The sequence below is a fragment of the Chionomys nivalis genome, chromosome 8, assembly GCF_950005125.1.
Source record: "Chionomys nivalis chromosome 8, mChiNiv1.1, whole genome shotgun sequence".
In the NCBI taxonomy this organism is placed as follows: domain Eukaryota; kingdom Metazoa; phylum Chordata; class Mammalia; order Rodentia; family Cricetidae; genus Chionomys; species Chionomys nivalis.
In genome coordinates, this window is record NC_080093.1 from 89,168,499 (window position 1) to 89,185,605 (window position 17,107).

Here is a 17,107-nt window from a genome sequence, read left to right on the forward strand (position 1 = left end):
GAAGAGCTATTGGCGCTCATGGCAGAGCAGGTGGAGTCTTAGGCTTCTGGTACCAGCATCGGTTCCACCGGTTCAGTTTGCAGAGGTGGGAAGGGCATGGGGAGGGGAGGGTAATTTCAGATAAATACTGTTAAAGCTGGATGCACTGGTCAGAACCCAACTTGACTCAGCATAAATGACAGTCTAAGCTTGGGAAGGTTCCTATTACAAGGTTATAGAATGTCCTCACTCCAGCTGGAGAGCTAAGCCAGGCAATGGTGAGGCCAAGATAAGGCTAGACAGTAGCAGCAACACACAGGACTGACATTGCTCAGCACCCAGGTGGGGAGTAAAGAAGCTGGGGTGCATGTGCTCTTTCTGTAGAATCGTCACAAACATACTATGTATGTTAAGAATAATATTTGAGGGTTTCTTCTGTCTTTAATCAACAAGACTTGAACTCCCCAGGGAACATCTAGTATCATTTCACGCATTCAATGACTCAGTTTCAGAATGGACCAAACATTGTGCTACAATCTGAAGTGTTTTTAAACAAAGATAAAAAAAAAAAATCCTTGTCCCAAGACCTCCCAAAATATAGCACTGCTAATTTATAGTGTGGATTATGTTAGGAACAAGAGGCTGCTGAATGTAAGAATAACAAGAGCAGTGTTACCAGCTTGAGGTTGGGTGGCCAGTCGGAGCTTCCTGGGAAATGACATTTAAGCAGGGCTCTAAGGATGACAAGGAATTGACTTTCTTTTGTAACCTTGCGGCCTTGTACAAATGTCAGACAGGATGAACTGCTAAGCCTCCTCTTTGGTGGTAACATCGAAGCAAGGCCTTTCAATCCAATAAAATCAGGTGGTTTTAGGGAAAAAAGCTCCAGAGGGGGCTGCGTGGGGCTGCACAGAGCTTCAGTTAGCATTGTAAGAAAAGCCTTCAAAGATGAGTGTTCTAGATAAAGGAGGGAGAGATATGACAATGATACCGCACCAGAGCTCAGGTTCACAGGCAAGCACCCATGTACACATGAGCACATACACACACACACACACAGAAGCATGTGTGTGCACATTAGCATACCCACACACGCAAACACACATACAGTTATCCAGATACATGTCCACTTCTAAGAGTGGCCTAAGATAACGTGCTCTGTCACAGTCATCCACAGATACATGTCCACTTCTAAGAGAGGGCCTAAGATAACGTGCTCTGTCACAGTCACTTTAGTTACCTCGTTCTGCATGGTCACTGTGGAGGGCTGCACTCCGGGAGAGTTGGCTGTGAAGACGCTCAATTTCTGCATCTTTTAGGGCCACCTGTTCTTGCAGCTGGGCTACCTCAGCCTGAGGGGGCAAGAGAGAATTCCTTCCAGGTCACAAAAACTTCTAGCTCATAAAAAAGCACCTCATATCACAGCATAGAGCACACTGGGCCCCGAGAGGCAGGAGGAGTGAAGGGTATAGGGCAGGAGTGACAGTGTGCCTGCCCTCCCTACCAGGTGAAACCCTGAAGAACAATCTCACTCACCTACCTAGCATCACCTTGTTCTATCTCCTCACTTCCTAATCTGACCAAGCTCTTTCTCTTCCCTGCTCTGTAAAACCCAGGGAAAACTGAGACCTGGGAGCTGGGATTACACACAGTGGGAAGGTTGTCTCTGTTGGACCATTGATTTTGCATGTGGTCTTTCCTCTCCCAAGATACACATACTCATATGCCACTGTAACAATTATCTGTAACTCTGTCTTTCCACACACTTGAAAATCATGGAGATCAAATTTCTACTGCTGATTTTGAGGTGAGCCAAGAGTTCCCTCCTTAGATACTCTCCATTTGTGCAGTTAATGCTTTTGCCCAACCTCCAGGCACAGCTGAATGCTTACCCAAGTGAATACTACAAGCTTTAGGGTGTGTTTAGTGTGTACACTTTTTTGAAGGGAAAACACATAAGCACACAAATTCACACGTGCACACACTGACACCGGCACTGGGCAGCTCCCACATCTCCACTATGCCTATGAGGCTACAATTCACTACATATGGTTATCCATGTTTTCTAGCTCATTAGAAAATCAGAACTCTGTCTGTCTCACTCCAAGAGACCCTTTGGAGCCAAGCAAATCTAGAATCTCTAATGTCCCAGAGATGTAAAGGAAAAACAGGAAATACAAGGTCAGATTTCCTTACTGCAAAGCTCACAATAAAGTCCTGTCCCCCAACTCTGGGCTCCATCCAGAATCAAGAGAACCAAGTCTGGCTACTCCATTCAGCTTACTGAGACAGGCAGCCATGGACCACACATCACCTGGGGCCCACGTGTCGATGGACTTATGGCTAACGGTGCCAATGGTTTCTGACAATTTTAGCTGTAGGATTCTCAACCCAAATGCACTGCATTTTCACAAGGGTCAGGATATTGTTTGGAGATAACCTCTCAGCATTTCTTGCATGCCTTCTTGCCTGTGGTTCCTTACTGTGGACAGGGTGGTCTGTTAGGAATCCAGTGTTGACGCTCATCTGCTGGCCTCACAGACTTCAGTGACGTGGGCCTACCGAGACAGAGTGCAGCAGAGCCTGGCTCTCAGGAGTCTCTTCCTGAGACCGGCCGCTGTGTGAGGTCACTGATGTACTATGGATCCTGTCTCAGTTTCTTTTATATTTCACGTGTTCCATGATCAAGGCAACTTAAAGAAGAAAGTTTATTGGGGGCGTACAGTTTCAAAGGCTGAGTCATGACCATGACAACAGGAAACGTGGTAGCAGACAAGACAGGCAGGCATGGCGCTGAAGCAGTGGCTGGGAGTTTATATCGTATCTATGAGACAAAGAAAGCTAACAAGGAATGACACGGACTTTCAAAACCTTAAAGCCTGACTCCCATGACACATCTCTTCCAATAAGACCATACCTTCTAATCCTTCCCCAACAATTCCACCAACTAGGGAACAAGTATTCAAAATATGAATCTATGCTACAAATCCCACGGAACAAGCAACTTGACTCAACCTTTACTCTGGAATGGCTATAGAACAAGAGAACACTACAGGTTCCCTGCTATCCTTAGAAGGTTATCTGACCCATAGGTAGATGGGAAGCTCTATCCAGAACCATGAAAGCAATAGCTATCTCAGCCATTAAACCAGCCATAAAAACCAGAACTCTGCTGCCAGAGGTTCAAAACCATCAGAAGCCTGGCAGTGAGGCAGAGACGGATGCTCGGGGTTCCCTGGGGGCAGGGAAGGAAGTCTGCATCCCTACAGGGCTATCTTATTAAACTCAAAGGACAAGCTCCTGTGCTTGCACTGAAGATGAGCCTTTAGTGACAGAGGAGGCTTAGAGAGAAAACTGAACAGCTTACAAACACAGGAAGGATTTCAGGTGGAGAAGCAGCCACTGCAGGAAGGGGAGAGAAAGCACAGAAACGGGAGACCCAGGCCTGAACCTCACCCTGGCCACTTGAAATCTCATGGTCCTTACCAGCAAGTCAGCATCAAATACAACCACTGCGTTATTTTCTGACTGAAAAGAGGAAAGTGTGCAAAGGGCTGGGTGGGTTCTGGCAGGAGGGGCTCCACACCTGGGAATCATTAAAGACTCCTCAGTCGGCACCTCACAGGTCTACATGCCAAGACAGAGGGCTTGGGTGAATTAAAAGGAAAAGAGTTCCTTGGTTTTATAACAAAGGGTGGCACGTGCAACTTCAAAGGTTTCACCAGGGCTGGACTTGCAAGGGTGAGTACTGCAGTGGAAAGTTTTGCGCGCCTGGAAAAAACAAGGCTTTTAGAACTGGTGACACCAAAGACCAGCACACAGGGCTGTCTGTGCGCAGACAACAGCCCCAACAGCCCCAACAGCCCGTCACCAGGCTGGGCCTGACTGGCAGTGAGTGTGGGAGAGTTATTCAATTTCTCAGGCCTCCATTTTACCATCTGTGAAATGGTTAAGTGTGTTTTTTTATATTTATACACGAGAATATAATTATACAAATACTAACCAAGATTTAGTATTTATAAAATAAATACTAAATAAAAGAAAAGGGCATTTTTTATTATCTTAAAAAATAATAAATACTTAAATGAGAAAAAGCATAATATATATACATTATAAGTTGTCAGCACCAGGAACTGAGGAAGAAATGGAGAAAGGAACAGAGAGAAATGAGATAGGAGGGAAGGGAGGAAGGCAGACCACAGAGAAAAATACCTGGGAGAAAGGAAATTACTAACAATGGCTGTCGTGGCTGGGTGGTCTGCGCAGATTTCATTTTCTTTCTTTTAAGAATACTTTAAAAAATTATTTTATGTGTGCTGCTGTTTTGTCTGCACTGGGTATTTATGTACCACATGAAGGCAGTGAGAGCAGAAGCCTGAAGACGTTCTGTATCTCCTAGAACTGAAGTCACAGACGGTAGGGGCCGCTATGTGGGTTCTGGGAACTGAACTCGAGTATTGCGGGAGAGTAGCTGGTGCTCTTTAACTGCTGAGCCATCTCGCCAGTCCTTTATTTTTGAGACAGGCTCTCACTGTGTACCTCTAGCTGGCCTGGATCTTACTATGTAGACCAGGCTAGCCTCAAAGTCACAGAGATCTGCCTGCCTCTGACTGCTGCGATTAAAGGTGTGAGCCACTACACACAGCCCTCATTTAATTTCTATTTTATGGTTCGAAATTTTTTACAATGAGCATTATTTTTTAATAATTAGCAATTAACTTTAGAAGACACAAACACAATAATTCTAATCAAAAGTATGTGTGTGTGCAAGAGAGAGAGAGAACACATGTGCACGTGTTTGTGTGTAGACTAGAGGAGGGGTTCAGTTATTCCTCAGGACATGTCCACCTTCTTTGAAATATGATATCCCACTGGGATCTGGGGTTCACCAATTAGACTAAACTGGCTAGACAGTGACCCCCCTGGGATCTACCTGCCTCCACACCCCCAGTGATGCGGTCGCAGTCATGAGAGTTCCCACACCTGACTTTTTACATGGTACTGGAGATCGAATTAGGGTCCTCAGGCTTGCTTGACAAGCCTTTTATTGACCAAATTGAACCATCTTCTCAGCCCTCAAAAGCACTGTTTTTAAAATTCAGACACAAACTGAATACTAGAAAGGCCACATGCATCACGAGGCGTCAGCTGTGGATGGTTCTACAGAGGAAAGCAGACGTGTTTTCTCCCATAGGGGCAGCAGCCCAGGCTTCCTCCAGAAGAAACTCTATCTAGGGTGGCTAAAGCGTTTCCTTCCTCCTCCTGATGCCCAGGGGGCACCGTACAATGATGTGATACAGGCACACAATGTGTAGCGAGCAAATCAGGGGGGTACGAATGTCCGTCTGCTTCAACGGTGTCGGGAGTTTTTATGCTCATCTATTCATTTTGAAATTTATATTTTCCAAACAATAGATTCATAGGCTGACAATTGGCTCAGCAGGTAAATGCTCTTGCCATCCAAACTTAATAACCCAAGACAGCCCCCTCCCCAAGTCATCCTGACCTCCACAGGGAGCCTAACCACATGCACGCTCACTGTCTCTTCTGTCCTCTCTCTCTTACACACACACACACACACACACAAAAACCCAGCATAATTATGTTTTAATGTGATGTCGTCTATTGTTCACTTGACAACTAATTTGACATTTGAAAGATATAATATGCAGACAAAAAATAATTAAATCTTTTTTGTGTGTGTGTTTGTTTTTGCTGTTGCTGTTCTTTCCTGAGACAGAAGTGTGCTATGTAGGCCATGTCGGCCTAGAACCCACTGTGTCGTCCCCGATAGCCTCAAACTCCAAGTGCTCCTCCTCATTCCCCCAGTGCTGGGGTGACAGGTACCTCACCACACCCAGCTGAGCCCCTCCCACATCCACTCCATCAACCCCTGCAGTTCGACTAGGGAGAACTAAACAAGAATGGGAGAAATTATCTCACTAATTCTTGGCGTCCCTTACACAGCAAACTCCCCAATTCAGTAAAAAGGCTTTGACTGAAAAAAATAAACCAAAGACTTTATCATTTTAGCAAGGTACTCTTTTCTTAAACTAAAGCATGATTATTGTTTTCTAACTTTTTTTTGAAAACTGACTATAATCAGGACTGCTATCCCTGATCTGGCAGCCCACTAATGCAGTCACCTAGAAACCTTCTCGACTAAGTCAGCAAGGGACCCCAGGACACCGCTGTGGAAGAAGCGATGGCTGGGGCGCCACGGCAGCTCACACTTCAGTGCACAGGCTCTCAGGAGGAAACTTTCTACAGCACGTCTCCCTGCTGCAGTCTGGGCACCACTGTGTGGGGCTGGGTTTCACTTCCACACTTTTTGCTGTAGGGAGCTCTGAGAGTGAACCCCCTCCTCAGGTACCTCACACTGCCTTTTACCTTAGTGGCCTTCAGCTCCCACTCATACTGGTTCCGTTCATTCTCCAGCTCTTCCACTTTGATTTTGAGGTGCTTGAGCTCTTGCAGTAACTCCTGGAGAGGAGAAGGAAGGTGTCAGGGCTGCGACACACAAAGAATAACAGATAAAGTCTCCAAACTGGACAAATCTCATGCAGAGGGAGTCGGGGCAGCAGCGGCTGCAGCAGGCTCCATAACTGCAGCTTTGAACTTTAAACATGGTCTGTGATCCAGAAAAGGCCACATGGTCATTTAAAAAAGGAAGGCCAGGGAATTCCAGACATAAGAGAGAAACAATTGCTGTGTGTGTGTGTGCGCACGCGTGCGAGTGTGTGTGTGTGTGTACACATGTGCATCTGTGTGTTCATAAATATGTAGGCCAGAGGACAACCTTGAGTATATACCTCAGTCACTGTCTTTTTTTTTTAAAAAGATTTTGCTGGCTGGTAAACCCCAGAGATCCACCTGTCTCTACCCTCCAGTGCCAAAGCTGCAAATATCTGTATGTTTGTTTGTTTGTTTGTTTGTTTAAACGTGGGTTATGGGGATGAAACTCAGATCCTCACGCTCATCACTTTCCCAACTGAGCTGCCTTCCCACCCAAAACTCAAAATTACCCTCTTGTTCTTATGTTCTGTCATTCCTTTCTCTGACCCCTGAACCCCCATGCCCAGCTCATGCACAGGTGTGTCACAAGCTGGTGGGGCAAGCTTGTGAGCGGGAGAAACAGAGATGCTGAATGGAGGCAACTTCCCTGATGGTGCAGAGGGAGGAGCATCTTTCTGCACCGACAGTGAGTAGGGAACCCAGAGGAGGGAATTGGCAACTCTCTAAGCGTCACAGCCAGTAAGATTCGGGAAACGAACACTAAGTGCCAAGTGCAGATACACTGTGAGCGACCTGTTCAGATGAGGAGGGTAAGCAGGAAGAACCAGGGAAGGCTTGCTGAGAGGAGCCAAGACAGGAGGCGTCCGTGAAACAGCCCTTGTAGTGCAGCAGAGATTAGATGTCAACATGTACTAGAGATGAGACTGGGGAGCTACAATGGCATTGGGTTCTACAAATCAGTGCTCTCAGAGTGATGCTGCGTGGACAGGAACTCAGTGAAGCTTCCTGAATGGGAAGGGATACCTACATACATAGTAATGGAACAGGAATTCATGCTTGGCTAAAATTTCCTCAGTAAAGGAGGCAACACTCAGCACTGTTATCTTTGCTGGATTGTTTCCTTCTTGTGAGATAGGGTCTCACAGCCCAGGCTGTCCTGGAGCTCTTTATGTAGCAGAGTTTGGCCTCAAACTTGCAATCCTACCTTCACCTTCCACACTAAAGAAAACAGTATATACTACCAGTGTGCTCTGCCAATGTCTCGAACCAAAATTTACTTAATGGACAATCATTTCAGCTAACAACTCTCTCCTATCAGAAGAACCAGTGTAATAGGAGGCCGCTTGTTTGTTTTCTGGTTGCCCGACAGCTCAGACCCTAAATAATCACACAGAAACCACACTATCTGTAATATTGTTTGACAATAGCCTAAAGCACCTATTTGTAGTAGAAGGCCATTTGTTTGTTCCCAGTTGCTCAGCCCCGAAATAACCACACAGAAACTATATTAATTAAATCACTGCTTGGCCTATTACCTCTAGCTTCTTATTGGCTACCTCTTACATCTTAATTTAACCCATTTCTATTAATCTGTGTACCGCCACACCCCTGTGGCTTACTGGGTAAAGTTCCAGCATCTGTCTCCGACGGGACTACATGGCTTCTCCTTTCCTCCGCCTTCTTTCTTCCCATTTTTCAGTTTGGTTTTCCCCCACCTTGCTAAGTTCTGCCTTGCTACAAGCTCAAAAGCAGTTTCTTTATTAACCAATGGCATTCACGGCATAGGAAGGGGAATCCCGCATCAAATTAGCATAAAGATCATCAACTCCACTTGGGTCCAAGCTTTATTCATGTCATCATAACCAAGAATATTACGTCTCATTTCCCTCCCAACATCCCACCATGACTCTGGTCTAGCAGTGAGTGTGGACAGCCCGAGTCTCTTCAAATGGCTATGCTTTGTGACCTTGACCCTGTGGAAAACACTGACTGCTGAACTCCCAGAGGAACAATGGCAGTGGCACACCAGTCTGATCACGGCATTCCCCTGCTTCTCAAAGCTTCTAAACGTCAATCCTGACCAGCCTGTCCAGTCCCAGGTAGGCCCTAACATGTCACACTGGAGAATTACACCTCTACACACAGCATTCTCCTTCTCCTTCTAACTGGCCACCGTGTAAACCCTACCTGGACCTCCACATGGTCCCGACCCCTCTCAGGATTCTCTGGTGTTTCCCACAAATCCCAGATAAGGTTTATCTGTAGGGTTGCTAATGGCTAGTTCTGTTCTCTTCTGTGACGTCTGGGGAGTCTTTGTTAGCTGCTTACCCAGCAGGTCCTGGCACATAGCTCTTGACAAATGAGTATCTGATATTCAAGTCATTATTTAACTGGCTTAGGTGTCTTTGCTTTCTGAGATAATCAGCCATGAAGTAACACTGCTTCCACCTGAATCTTATAAGATGATTTATTAAGAATGACTTATAGCTGAGGTGAGTATTTCTAGATACAACTTGAGAAAAAATTCTCCAAGCTAAGGTGACTATGCCTTTGATTTTCATCAGTGGCTTTGAGACCTTTGGCTGTCTATTCGGGCTTGCTAGAGATTCATCTTCTAGTAATGTTCCTGGGCCTCCTGAGCTGCTCCAGTGTCCAGCTCAGGACAGAGGGTAGGAAGAGTCTTGTCTGTTTTGCTCCTGTCTTAATGGAGCTGCTCAATCTGCTGTGAGAGGGCACCATGCCAAAAGGGGGCAGAATCAGGAGGACACAAGTTACTGCTCTCTCGGTTCTTGTGAGTTCTTTGACATATGGCTCAAAAAGTCACAAACTCGCTATACTGTGATTATTATGCAGGCATTATTTTTCTTGGAAATTCAGATGATGAATTAAGTGTTTACAACAAATGAAATCTCAGTGTTTACTCTTTGAGGTGGGGTTGGGGCTAAACTTCTCTAAACATATATTTGAAATGATTTTTTGACATGCCATTTTTTTATTAAAGAGAATCACACAATGAAGTTTCATTTAAATACCCAGTCCTAGAAGAGGGATAAGTGTCTGGATCACACACTGGGATAGGAGAATCTCCCACCACCCAGAGCCTGTGGTGCACCTCCATCCTATTCCCGAAGGGGAGGAATGTGGCCTTCTGAGGGCTATTCTCACCTGCTCAAACTTTGCCTGATTATGGTCCCTGAGCCCCCCACCTCATGTCAACAGAGGCTTGTATAAGGCCAAGTTCTGCCCGGAGGTAACAGCAGGTTCATGCGAAGCCACTGCACACCATTCTGGTTAGGAGAAATACCAGCCTCCACCAGTGAGATATCACACACACACACATGCTCTGGTATACTTAAGTATGGCTCCTACAGGTGACCCCTCCCAGGGGGCACAGTCCTGGCTGCAGGGCTGGGGCTTGGCCTCATGGTCATCGGCCACCACCTCCTCAGGGTCATCGGCCACCACCTCCTCAGGGTGGTCCCTAGCGAGTAACAGGCGTTCTTGAATCTGCCTATGGATGTCCAGCTGTAGCCTACACATCTGTTCCTGCAGCTCACTGATCACATTCAGAACTGACTGTGGGAAGGAAGAGAAAAGAGAGAAAAGCACGCAAGGTCAGTCCCCTTCAGATCCAGACCTCCCTGGAGGGCAGATGAGAAGAAAAGGAAGTTTGCAGAGGGTGAGCATGATGGGGAAGAAAGGGTGACCCCCGGTCCATGGGGAAGAAAGGGTGACCCCCAGTCCATGGGGAAGAAAGGGTGACCCCCGGTCCATGGGGAAGAAAGGGTGACCCCCCGGTCCATGGCCAGGCCCCTCTCTGATAAAAAAAAAAAAAAAAAAAAAAAAATGTCATCTTTCCCCTGAGTCCTGCTCCATCCTTGGACCTGTCTTGAAATTTGACATCTACTTTTTGCCATACTGGATGGCCATTCTTCTAAGTCAACAAGCAAGGCACAGAGAGTTTGGCAGATCCCTTCGTCCAGGCAGAAGCAGCAGCAAAGGTAGATGACACAGAGCCCAGGCACACTCCCTCCACACCTACAGCCATGCTACACTCGCCAACACCCACCCACACATCCAGTCATGCCAACACCTGCGAACAGGTGAGCTCCAGAGCACACACATTTGTGTGTAATGATGCACCCCCAACTCTAACCCCATCCAGATGTTAAGTAGCCTATTTGAACATCCAGCCTATATTCCTCCATCCTGTCAAATGGTGTCCCAAGCAATGTTTTTGTACCAGTGCACTGGAACATTTCCAGCCAAACAATGAGTTAAGTCTGATGAAACTTATACCTTAATCTGTATGCATGTATCGGGATGGGTGTGTGTGTGTGTGTGTGTGTGTGTGTGTGTGCATGCGCGCGTGTAGATGCACGTGAGTGTTGAGGCCAAAATGCATGAATCAAAGTCAGCAGACAGCTCAGAGGAATTGGTTCTCTCCTTCCACCTCGTGGCAGACTGGCATTAACCGTAGTGGGCAGCCTCACCCACTGAGGCACCTCACTGGCCTGTGACTTCCTTCCTACTTCATTTTCAAGGTTCTCACATCCCTCAGAGGTTTGGCTCTAATCTTTTTCTGCCAGTTTAAAAATAAAGACGAGAATGTTTTGTTTCCAGATTTCCTGAACTCACATACAGTGACAGGGCTGCAGTTCTGTGGCACAGCGCTTACCTAGCATGCGCATGCGCAAGGTCCATGCTTAGCTCCCTAGCACACACAGGAACTTAAAAGAAATTTTTTTTTGCTAATATTAAAATATATTGAGCGACATCTGGAGCTGGGGAGATAGCTCCATCAGGAGGGCCTGAATTTGATGGTCAGAATTTACAAAGAAAAAGACAGAAGAAACAAAATGAACAACAAAAAACCTCACTGGAAGCAGGGCGAGAAACAAGCGGACTTTTTTGTTCCTCTTATTAAAAAGGTACCTTTCTTTTAAAAGGCTATTGTTCTTAGCATTGTTTGGAGTTTGCCCTTCCTCATATGGTCACACAGGTGCACCTGTCCTTAGTAAACGCCCTTTCCATCTCTTTGCTGCTCCTAGTTTCCCCTCAAGGAAACTACACTAAGCCCTTCCCTCTCACTGACACTGCACGCAGTCAGAACTTATTTCAAAGCAGTTCAGGATGGTTCAGTGGTCTCCTCTCTAGAGTACCCAGCTATTCAGAGCACTGCCTGTGCTTAGCTTTGTCCTCACTCGGGTTCATGAATTTCTGGCTAACAGGTACTCTCATGCCTCTACCATTTTACAGTATTAGTCAGGCTCCCCTCTGTTTCCAAAACTGAAGTCAGTTTCCCCAGTTTTGTTCCCTGGTCTCTGAGTAAGAAAAGTGAGAAAAAACATTAAATATATTTGATGCACATCAGCTTTGACTGTGGACTTTACAGATCCAGAAAGACAGGCGGTGGTAGCACACACCTTTAATCCCAGCACTCAGGAGGCAGAGGCAGGAAGATCTCTGTGAGTTCGAGGCCAGCCTGGTCTACAAGAGCTAGTTCAAGGATAGGCTCCAAAGCTACAGAGAAACATTCTCTCGGAAAACTAAAAAAAATCCAGACAGCGTCTACTCCCTTCCTTCCACTTCCGTCCTTATCTGTATCAGGCAGCATGCAGATGTAGGTCAGAGGTTGGATACACACCTGTTTTCCTCCCTCTGCATCAGCAGGACCATGCGGTATACTTCAGGTCTGCCAGACCACTTCCCTAAACCACGCACTGTGGTTGTTTCTGTGTCTCAGTCCTTGGACCTGGCGCTGAAACTTAATACTCTAACTCCAGGGCTGGCCACCTCCTCTTGTCCCGTCTTTTTCTCTCCTATAGGGCAGAGCCTTTGGCAGCACTGTTGCATCCTTGGGCTACCATTCAGGAAGTGCAGGTGACATTTATGAGGCTGTAACTGCTACTGTGTGTTATAATCTCAGCTGACTCTGTATCCACCCCCTTTCCAGGGCTCTTGCTCTCTGCAGCTATCAAACGCCTCCCCAATTCATCATCTACCCTACCCCCTCCCTTCTTACCTGAAAACCTGCTCACAATTCTCCTTAGTTCTTTCCCTCTCTCCCTTCATGTTTGGTTTAACGGTGGCCTGACCCACTCCTAGCATACACTGCCGATGCATGTACAACCTCTATGTTCTAGAGAGGGAGAGGGAGATTTGGAAACAGGTCAGAATTTCAAGCACAGGTGCCCTGACTCCTCTGTTCCATTGTGAGCGCCTCACACTTGTATAAGATTACTGACTACAGCATCACACGGAACAGCAAAAGCATGGAAACAATTTAAACGTCCATCAAAAAGAACTTGGTTAGCTGCATTGGGCATAGGCAGATGTTAGAAACTATGCAGACGTAAATACAAGCGAGGAAGGGTTTGCCATGCAAAGAAGTGTAAGAGCATTCCGTTTTTTACAAAAAGGATATAATAAAGGAAGCAGGGTATATGTGTGTGCAAGTGGGGTGTGTGGGGTGTGTGTGTACACATGTGGTATGTGTGTGTGTGTGTGTGCACGTGGTTTGTCTGCATGTGCATGTGGGGTGGGGTGGTTGTGTGGATGTGGTGTGTGTGTCTGTGTGCATGCATCCGGTATGTCCATCTGTCCATATGTTACTTGTCCTTGCATAAAATAACTCTGGAAGAATGCAAACAAACTGATAGCACAGAACATGTCTGCTGGCTGAGGACAGGTGTTATGGGAGCTTTTATTATATATTCTTATGAACTTTTGATTTTTTAGCAGTTTCTTTCAAAAACATGAAAACATAAATTAATAAAACAAAACCAAAATAATAACATTCTCCTCAGCAGGCCAGTTCAGCTCTGAGCAGATACATTCTTCCTTATACTTGTTCTGTGGTCCAAATCCATCATTCTGGTTGCTCTAGTTCAGAAATCAGAATTTCTCCCTTCTCAGGTACAGAGCACAGGAAGAAAACAGTATGTTGTAAGGCACTGTGTGTTCTGCAAGAAAATCCTGAAAATTATTTCTAGTTCTCAATCAGTTGAGATAACCTCACTTCCTGGAATCCATAGCCTGGGCCTCTGCTCTCCTCTAACTAGACTCTGACAACTGCTCGAACCCACCAGTGCCCTCCTATGACCCTAGTGCCGAGGGACTCAGACCCTTTCTAGAGGATCCTTCTGATCAACGTGCATGTAAAATGCCTGTGCTCTGGGTACCACAAAGAGATTTTCTTTTGTCTCTGAAACTTTGTGTCCCATCATCCCAATACTGGTTTTTACTTCTCTTGTCAGTCACTCTACTATGATCCTGATTTCAGAAGTAAATCTATTCAGTCTTGGGTAGCTTGAAATGACCTGGGAATACGGTGAAAGGCTAATGAGGAAGACTAAAGCAAACATCTGTATTCACCCACATTTCAGATGGGCCACTGCCATCCTAGTCCTTGGGAAGTTTGGTCATCAGGAAACCAGTACTTCCAAACCCCCAGGTGTCACAGACTGGCCACCAGTAACCATCTGTACAATGCAAGGACAAGCAGCAGGGTGCTCATTGAAGCCACGTGACTTAGGGTAGGATCAGAACCATGTGTGTTCTGTTCTAAAGAACTGACCCTATTTTCATGGAAACACTGAATCCGAGGATAATGGCCTAACTGCATGAAGGAAGAGTTGCGGCTTGAATTTGAAATGCTTGAGGAAGGCTCATATGTTAAAGGTTTTGTTGATGTGATTTGGGAAGAAGTGACTTGCTCCTGAGAGCTATGACTTCATCAACAGATTAACCCTTGATGGGTTCATAATTTCATGGTAAGACTGGGAAGTCATAGGAAGTGGGGCCAGGTTAGAGAAAGTGTATCAATGGAGGCACGTATCTTGCTCCAGCCCCTTCCTGTTTCTCTCTGCTTCTTAGCTGTCCTGGCCTGAACAACCTTCTCTGCCACCTGTCCCTATTGCTGTGGCCTTGTGCCTCACTACAGTGAAGCCAGCCTGGAACTCCTGAAATCCTGAGTCAATAAATCTGTCTCCTTCAAGTTTATTTTCATTTTTATTTTGCACAGCATATTACTAGATCTTACATGTGAAAGACACCCCCCCACAGAGACTCATGTAGTTACATACTTCATGTCTACATGGTGGCACCATCTTAGGGACTTTGGAATATTTAGAAGGTGAAGTCTACATGGAGGAAGCACTTTACTTAGGACCGACCCAAGCCCTGGTTCTAATCAGAGCTCTTTCTCTGCTTCCTGATCTAATGATATATCACAAGCCAGGCCTCAAGCACCTTCTACCATGGATAGAGTCCCATTTACTATGCTTTCCTTACAATGACACACTGTATTGCATAAACTGTGAGTTCAAAGATAAATAATAAGCCGTTTTTACAGTGGTCCATACCTTTAATCCCAGCACTCGGGTGGCAGAAGCAGGCCCACTTCTGAGTTCCAGACTAGTCTGGTCCACAGTGAGTTCTAGGACAGTCAGGGTAACACAAACACTGACTAAAAAACCAAATAATAAAATAATAATGATGATGATGACAATTTTCCTTCCTTCTTGCTTCCATCAGGAATTCTATTACAGCAACAAGAGAAGTGTCTACACAGTGACAAAGCCGTCAGAAATGGACTTCCCTTTTGGCTATCTCAGAACGGAAAACAAAATCTGACATTTTCTAAACCACACTCAGCCTTGGGCACAAGCATTCACTGGTAAAAACTGTGCAGGATAGGAATGGAAGAGGTTCCAACCACGAGTGACCTGAGCTAGCAAAATGTCTCACTTCAGCATTTCCATCACATGACAGCAGTAACTTCAGTGGCACTCTCGGTATTCAGCCACTGGTGCTCAACATAGCTTCCAGCAGAGGCTGAGGTCCTGGGCAGACCAGCAGAGTAAGCTCACTTACAATAAGGAGGAATGCATTTCAGGTCATGTGGCTGCTCACTGCCTCTCACAGGTTTGAACAGCCTACAAAATTCCTCCACATGGAAACCTAATATTTGTTCTGGCAACTGGAAAGGGCAGTGATCTGGTAGGATGGAGGCCAGGAGCTTGAGAGCTCTCTTGCCTCATGTATGAACAGCCTGCTAGAAAACAACCTCAAACTTGGCTTTAAAAACAATCCCAAAGAGAAGCCAGCAAGCAAGCAGGGAAATGACTGCTTTAGTTCACAGATCACAGAAGGGGGCATTCACCTCCTTCGCGAATCCCCAAGAATTACCTGGCTCTACATTAGTTCTGCATTTTCTTCACAGATGAACTGACTCTCACACCTGCCAAGTGGTGTCAACCCCTGAGTGCCAGGCCCAGTCAGGCATATGAGATTCACAATGACCCTACAACTTTTGCTGGAACTGTTAAGAAAGAATATGTGTAGATGTCAGTCTAGTGCTATGGATGGCCATCTTTGCCATAGAGTGGCAAACAGAATCAAGGGCTTATATAGGTACAGTGAGATTGCCTGGCTCTAATCATGCTGTGCTCTAACCCTAGACTTCTCAAGTTGGGTCTTCTAACAACTCCTCCTTCTTCTCCCACAACCCCCTCTTTCCCGCTAATGGCTTTAAACTGTGACCATTTTACACCCTTCACAGAGCTCTCTGATGTCTGCCTCTAAGGCCCTAACGTACGTTCATACATCACATACCCGGGGGCACTGACAACAGGAGACTGGACTATTTCCCTTCAACAAGGAAGAAATGGGCCACAGAGATCAGCTTTCAGTCTAGGTGAACTTTGCATCATGTGAACGATGCGTCCAGCTGTCAGTAAGGAATCATAAAAGCTAGCTACTACTGCATGGCCACACTAAACTAGGGGCTGCAGGCGATATACACAAGTGCTCTTTCAGTCCTAAGAATGACTAAGGAAATAGCAAGGATTACTGCCATCTTATAGAAATAAAAAAGCAAAAAAGAATAACTAGAGATTTGGGAACTAAATTAACAGGCAGGAGCTCAAAGCCAGAGAATATCCAAGCATTATTCAAAGTTAGAGATGGGACCCAACAATTGGCACTCTTGATAGGACCTCCTGTCCATAGCTCACTACAGATCTCTTCCTGTGACCATTACACATCTTACCGAGAAACATGTTCTCAAAAGCAATTCAAGGACTGGGCAGTGGTGGTGCATACCTTTAATCCCAGCACTCAGGAGGTAGAGACAGGTGGATCTCCATGAGTATGAGGCCAGCCTGGTCTACCAAGTGAGTTCTCTAACAGAGAAACCCTGTCTTGGAAAAACCAAGACAGAAGGGGAAGCAATTCAAGGAACATCCTCTGGCATATTAGAAGTGGCCCAAGCTCTGTTATCACCACCCCCCAAAAAAAACCACAGCAGACATCAGTGCAAACAATGTTAGCACTTATCAGAAAGGACCAATTTCCATCTTTTGACTCTTGAAAGAGCTGAATAGTGGAAACTGAATATAAACCAAGAGTTTACAAAATACCAAACACCATGAGAGCACTCAACATCTGTGATTTAATACATTCATTATCGATAGGCATTCAACATCTGTGATTTATTTATTTAGTCTATAATGCATTAATTGTATTTTATAGATAAAGAAATTGAAGTTCATACAAACTATATAACTAATTTGTTGAAGTCCAAAGAGTTGCTGAGTATATCAGTCAG

General features: G+C 45.6%; 1 protein-coding gene across 8 annotated transcripts in view; it reads right to left on the minus strand.

The window, feature by feature from the left end:
- The window catches only part of Ppfibp2 (PPFIA binding protein 2), a 157,004-nt gene that overhangs the window by 30,491 nt on the left and 109,406 nt on the right, over nucleotides 1–17,107 (minus strand). For all 8 annotated transcript variants that reach the window (XM_057777946.1, XM_057777945.1, XM_057777944.1 and 5 more), the window contains 2 exons: nucleotides 6,370–6,462; nucleotides 1,220–1,331 (listed from right to left, as the gene is read on the minus strand). In XM_057777946.1, coding sequence (XP_057633929.1) covers nucleotides 1,220–1,331; nucleotides 6,370–6,462 — 205 coding nt within the window. The remainder of the gene's footprint in view (nucleotides 1–1,219; nucleotides 1,332–6,369; nucleotides 6,463–17,107) is intronic.